This window comes from Chenopodium album, chromosome 18 (genome assembly GCF_948465745.1).
Source record: "Chenopodium album chromosome 18, dcCheAlbu1.1, whole genome shotgun sequence".
In the NCBI taxonomy this organism is placed as follows: Eukaryota; Viridiplantae; Streptophyta; class Magnoliopsida; order Caryophyllales; family Amaranthaceae; genus Chenopodium; species Chenopodium album.
In genome coordinates this window covers 50,245,193-50,251,801 of record NC_137851.1, presented here as the reverse complement: position 1 = coordinate 50,251,801, position 6,609 = coordinate 50,245,193, and the positions used below count along the sequence as shown (strand labels likewise).

At 37.3% G+C, this 6,609-nt stretch overlaps 1 protein-coding gene across 1 annotated transcript; it reads left to right on the top strand.

Annotated features, from left to right (window-relative positions):
• Nucleotides 1–6,581, top strand: LOC145592326 (uncharacterized). The gene is made up of 11 exons (XM_081648768.1): nucleotides 1–1,029; nucleotides 1,126–1,278; nucleotides 1,942–2,199; nucleotides 2,283–2,592; nucleotides 2,665–3,147; nucleotides 3,253–3,402; nucleotides 3,454–3,705; nucleotides 3,799–4,019; nucleotides 4,125–4,183; nucleotides 5,992–6,128; nucleotides 6,514–6,581. The coding sequence occupies exons 1-11, from the start codon at nucleotides 1–3 to the stop codon at nucleotides 6,579–6,581; spliced, it is 3,120 nt and encodes a 1,039-aa protein (XP_081504894.1).
• The last annotated feature ends 28 nt before the right edge of the window (nucleotides 6,582–6,609 follow it).

Sequence of the window (6,609 nt, the reverse complement as noted above, 5' to 3'; positions counted from 1 at the left end):
ATGCTGATTTCTTGGGTGTCTAACACCATAGATCCAGAGGTTAAGTCCTCTATTTCAAAATTCAGAGAAATTAAACCATTTTGGGATCATCTAAAGAAGCGCTACGCTCAAACCAATGGGCCTCGTATCCAGCAGCTACGTTCATCTCTTGCCAAGTGCGAGCAGACCAAGTCGATGCCAGTCTCTGTTTACTTCGGCAAATTACACGCATTTTGGCAGGAACTTGATCACCACGAGCCTTTAATTTCTTGTGCGTGCTGTTCTTCCTGTACAGCAGGGCGTCTTCATGAACAAAGAAGAGAACAATCTCGTCTCCATGATTTTTTAATGGGATTGTACTCTGATTTTTATTCATCTCTTCGAACTAACATTTTGTCGCAGGATCCCTTGCCTAGCCTTGATAGGGCATATCAGCTTGTGGTGCAGGACGAGCGTGTTCGTTCAGCTCGAAAGGAAGCCGAGCCTGCTCCCACAGAGGCTCTTGGTTTCGCTGTCAAAGCCAGCACAGGCAGTGGTCGTGGCACCTCTGATCGCACGTATTCTCATTGCAAGAAGCTGGGGCACGATGTGTCTAGTTGTTGGTTCAAGTCTCCGTGTCCTCACTGCAACAAAAAGGGTCATGACCCTCGCAATTGCTATGAGGTTACGGGCTATCCTCCGGGTTGGAGTCCTAGGCCACAAGACAAAAGTGCAGGCCAAGGGAGAGGAGGGCCGAGAGCAAACGCTGCCACAGCAGGGGGTGAGACTACTTCCTTAGGTTTGGCCTTCACAACGGAGCAATGGAAGGCTCTTTCAGGTTTTATTGGTGACACAAATATTCCTAAAAATCGCCTTCATGGTAAGTTTGATGATTCTTGTTGGATTATTGATACCAGAGCGACTCATCACGTTACTGGAAATCAATCTTGGTTATTTAACACTCGTTATATTGAATGTCCCGTTGGTTTGCCGAATGGTGGAAGCGCGCTTGCTACTTTGGAAGGATCGATCAAATTATCCGATCAAATTACTATCACTGGATTTCTTTTTGTGCCTCATCTTAATTGCAATTTAATTTCTGTTACTCAACTCAGTGATTAATTAAATGTCGCTGTCCAATTTAATTCTTATATGTGTGCTATACAGGACCGACTGAAGCAGCTGATTGGAACGGGAATTAGGCGAGATGGACTATATTATTTCTTTGGAAAACCGGATGTGGTACAGCGTGTGTCTATGGTTGAAGCAACGTCAGATTTGGAGCTTTGGCATAGAAGAATGGGGCATCCTTCGGAGAAAGTAGTTAAGTTACTTCCGCACATTAGCAATAATAAAAGTAGTTTACATAAAGGTTGTGAAGTATGTTTTCGTGCTAAGCATCCTAGAGACACATTCCCTTTGATTGACAATAAGACATCTAGAATTTTTGAAAAAATACATTGTGATTTATGGGGTCCATATCGACATGTTTCGTCGTGTGGGGCTCGTTATTTTTTAACCATTGTTGATGATTATTCAAGAGCTGTTTGGATTTATTTATTGATTGATAAAACCGAAGTTTTTCAGATGTTTATGGCTTTTGTTGCTATGGTTGAACGGCAATTTAATCAAACAATTAAAATTGTTCAAAGTGATAATGGAACCAAATTTAATTGTTTGATTGATCTTTTCACTGCTACTGGCATTTTCTTCTAAACCTCTTGTGTGGGAACCCCTCAACAAAATGGGAAAGTAGAACAAAAACACAAACATATTCTTAATGTTGGGAGAGCCTTGAGATTCCAAACTAACTTGCCTATTTATTTTTGGGGTGAATGCGTTTTGGCTGCTGCTCACTTAATAAACCGAACTCCAACACCCCTTCTACAAAACAAAACCCCATTCGAAATACTTTTTAATAAACCCCCCACTTTTGATGCTATTCGTACTTTTGGATGCTTTTGTTTTGCTCATAATCAAAAGACTAAAGGGGATAAGTTTACTAGTAGGAGTCGCAAGTGTGTGTTTTTGGGGTATCCGTTTGGGAAAAAGGGGTGGAGGTTGTATGATCTAGACATAAAAGAATTTTTTGTGTCTCGAGATGTTAAATTTGTGGAAGAAATATTTCCTTTTGCTTCTCCGGATGATGTCAATATTAATTTGGGAGTGCATGATGTGTCGGATGATGTACATTTGGATTTTGCTGAGTATGATATTAGTGATGCATATGATGATCTTGAGGTTAATAATAGGGAGGTACCCACGACAGGGGGGGCCATTGAAGATCCCAGCCAACTGCCGCAGGTACCCCGATACACCAGCAGCATTCCAGCTCTGAATTGCCCACTGGAACTGCTGCGGGTGATGGCCTGGGCTCGGCCTCGCCCCTTTCCAGCTCTGCCCAGTCCGCTGGAAATGCTGCGGGGGATGGGTGTGGGCTGACTCCGCATCACAGCAGCAGCACAGGTACTCGGCAGCAGCAACACAGTGACACCACATGCACCACTTCATCCGTACAAGAGGCTCCTATGGGCCGCGGCTTTCGGGATAAAATCCCGTCTGTTTTGCTTCGTGATTATGTTACACACTCGGTTTTTGCCAATAGTCCATCTCCGCCTTCCAATCAGTCTTCAGGTACTCCATATCCTTTAGCACATTATATACATTATGATAATTTTTCTATGAGTTATCGGTAGTTTATTTCAGCAGTTGTTCAAACCAAAGATCCAACAAGTTTCAAAGAAGCTATGCAATATGAAGGATGGCGTAAGTCCATGAATGAAGAAATACAGGCATTAGAGGACAATGGCACGTGGACTTTGGAGCCTCTTCCTCTGGGTAAAAAGGCTCTCGGCAGTCAATGGGTCTATAAGACCAAGTTTCTTTCAAATGGAGAGGTTGAACGCCTTAAATCCCGTTTGGTGGTCTTTGGGAATCATCAGAGAGCAGGTGTAGATTATGATGAGACATTTGCTCTGGTAGCTAAAATGACAACGGTTCGCATTGTTCTTGCCATTGCGGCTGCAAAGAATTTGGAAATTCACCAAATGGATGTTCACAATGCTTTTCTTCATGGTGACTTAAATGTGGAAGTCTACGTGAAGCTCCCACCTGGTTTTCAGAGTTCGGATCCCTCTTTGGTTTGTAGATTGAGGAAGTCTCTTTATGGTTTGAAGCAAGCACCTAGTTGTTAGTTTGCTAAACTTACCACGACCTTAAAACAGTATGGTTTCACACAATCTTACTCTGATTATTCCTTATTCACTAAAACTACTCGTGATACTCAAATTATAGTTTTAGTGTATGTTGATGATTTGATTATTTCTGGTAACGATTTCGCTGCATTGACTGTTTTTAAGGCCTATTTGTGTGAATGTTTTAAGATGAAGGATCTAGGTCCTTTAAAATATTTTTTGGAGATTGAAGTGGCTCGTAGCTCTGCAGGTTTATTCTTATGTCAGCGTAAATATACTCTGGATATTATTTCTGAGACAGGTTTATTAGTCTTGAAGCCTAGTGGTTTTCCCATGGAGAAAAACCACAAATTGGGTTTGGCTACAGGCGATTTTCTTTCTGATCCAGAGTCCTATAGAAGAATTGTTGGTTGTTTGATCTATCTTACTGTGACGCGCCCTGACTTGGCGTATTCGGTTCATATTCAGTCTCAGTTTATGCAGCAACCTCGTAGTGAACAATGGGATGCAGCAATGAGGGTGGTTCGATACTTGAAAGGGACTCTCGGACAAGGTATTTTATTGAGCTCTGATTGTGATCTAAATCTGCAGGGTTGGTGTGATTCAGATTGGGCTGCTTGTCCTCTGACTTGACGGTCTTTATCAGGTTGGCTACTTTTTCTTGGAAAATCTCCTATTTCATGGAAAACTAAGAAGCAACCGACTATTTCTTTCTCTTCTTCGGAGGCCGAGTATAGGTCCATGTCTTCGTGTTCTAAAGAGCTAAAGTGGGTGAAGGGTTTGTTGTTCAGTCTTGGAGTACAACATCCAAAGGCAATTAAGTTGTTTTGTGATAATGAGGCAGCTTTGCACATAGCAAAGAATCCAGTTTTTCATGAACGGACAAAGCACATTGAGATTGATTGTCACTTTGTTCGTGATGCTATTACTAAGGGATGGTTATCTACATCTCATGTTTCGACATCTTCGCAGCTTGCTGATATTTTTACAAAGGCTCTTGGGAAATCACAGTTTGATTATCTTCTTTCCAAGTTGGGCATTTTTTATCCCCATGCTCCAACTTGAGGGGGGTATTGAGATATTATCGTATATTCGGAAGATTTGATAGAATATTTCCATATATTTATCTTCTATATTTATGGTAATTCCTAAGATCCTACGATATCTTTAGATACGAGGACTAGGACTTTGTAACTCTATATGTTCCCAATTATAATCAATGAGAAAGTAAGCTATTCTACTCTAATTATTTTCTGATTCTCTCTAATTTATCATTCCTCCATGCCCCTTACTTGAAGCCGGGATTTATACCTGACATATTTTCCTCCATTTAAAAGGTGGATTTATTTAACAACATTTGTCTCTCAAAATAGTTTTATGGTGATCCCACCATAGACCTTATCAGATTAAATATAACTAATGTACTTAACTTTAATTTGAAATTTGTCATCCAAGATTATTTTAACTCTAAATCAATTCAAGTAACTGTTGTAAAGGTAGAGCAATGACCGATAAAAGTATAGGTAAAAAAAAATAGAGTGATTTCCTTTTCATCTATTTTTCTAATTTACTCACTTGTAATTAAGTGACCTCATATGGCCATTTATTCATTCGAGTAACCCCTATTTTTTTGTTTTGAAAAATGAATTAATGATTCCACTTATGTAATAGAGTAGCCCCTTTTTCTCATTTAAGTAACCCATATACGTCAATCTGACCCCATTTACTCATCACCGTGACCCCCTATTACTTAATTAATTGTCTTATATGTGATGTGGCCAGTTGGCCACACTATGTGGCTAGCCACATATAAGAAATTGTGTTATTTATATCGATAATTAAATATATCCTAATTGATTGAGTACATATCTTTATTTTAGGAAATAATTTATTAGAAAATTGATTTTTTTTTTCCTCATAAATATGTTATGGATAATATTGTGTGGATCTGATTCACAATAATAATATTGTGGACATGAGGTTTACAAGTACTAGCTAACATCATGCTGAATATAGTGATCTTTATTCAAACTTGTGTGAACTTGGCTCATAATTATATTATTGCAAGCTTGTGGCATACGCGTATCAACCGGCGTTATGTTTGATATAGTGACCTTAACTATTTATATTGATCAGTATATTAAAATTTTATTATAAAATATAATAATCTCTTATGGTCTTGATTATAACACGGTGATCTTTATTTTGACTTAATGACATTTTTAAAAATATAACGACCTTTATTTTAAAATAACAACATTCAAATATAGTGACGCTAATATAGGTAGTCCATAAATAAGTTAATGTGAATTAAGTCTATTTAAGAGTTTATGCAAATAAATAACATATGAAAAAAATGTTATCATCGCATAATTTATCAAAATTCAATTTTGAAAAACAAAAAAAATAGTAGCACAGATCGGATATTCAATACCTTAACTAAAAAAATTTGAGCATGTGATTGATATACATCAATATATCAATGGTTGTGATAAGTAGATGATCTTTGCAGCCACGGATTTTCGGACACCCAAACTTGATAACCGCACACCCCCTTTTGGCCCCACTATAATTTACTTTCCTAATTTCCTTCTAAGTGCACTAAGTTTCACGTGCCAATGCCAATGTTTTACTTTTATTTTTTTTTTATTTTTTTTTATTTTGACTTTTTGTGGGTAAATTACCCAACTCCCAAAATCGTAAACATTGATTTTGCTTTTTACTCCAACTCCCCTGTACACACCCCATCATTAATTTTTAACCCCAAAAGCTTCTACTTTTTTATGGAAATTCACCTTTCCAAAATATCTCAATTGTAATTGCATTTTATTATAATTAGGAAGATGGATGGAGAATTTGATTTTGACGGGATTAACGAAAATGAATTTTGGGAGCTTTTTGGGCTAGATGATTTGCAGAATGTGATAGAGGAGAATGACCCTAAAGACTACAATTCTTCACATTCTCATATTGATGGTAATAATTTTCAATCTTGTTTTATTTTTTACAAGCATCTTTGTAATTGGGGGTTGGGTTTTAAAGGGAATTTTTCATAATTTTTTATAATGAGTCAAGTTTATTCCAATATTGTTATACCTTAGTATCAAATCAGTTTATTTGCAAATTATATGTCTCAATTTCAGCTTTTTAAGGTTTTGAGATTAAAACTAGTATAATAAGATTAGTTCTTTTTTTTTAACTTTGATGCTAATCAAAACCAAAAGAGTACTATTGTAAAACCAAAAGAACAAACTCGTATTATCGAACTCTTAGCAGTAGGCTAAGTGTATATGTCTAATGGCTTTTTGTTATTCAAAATATAATTTTGTGACTATTCTTGTTAAATTTTTTGATTGTATAGGTTCACCACAATTTGATAATCATCAACCTCCTCAAATGCCAACTGATACGTATCAACTTTCATCATAAAAATTTTCAAATAGAGAAACATAGTTGG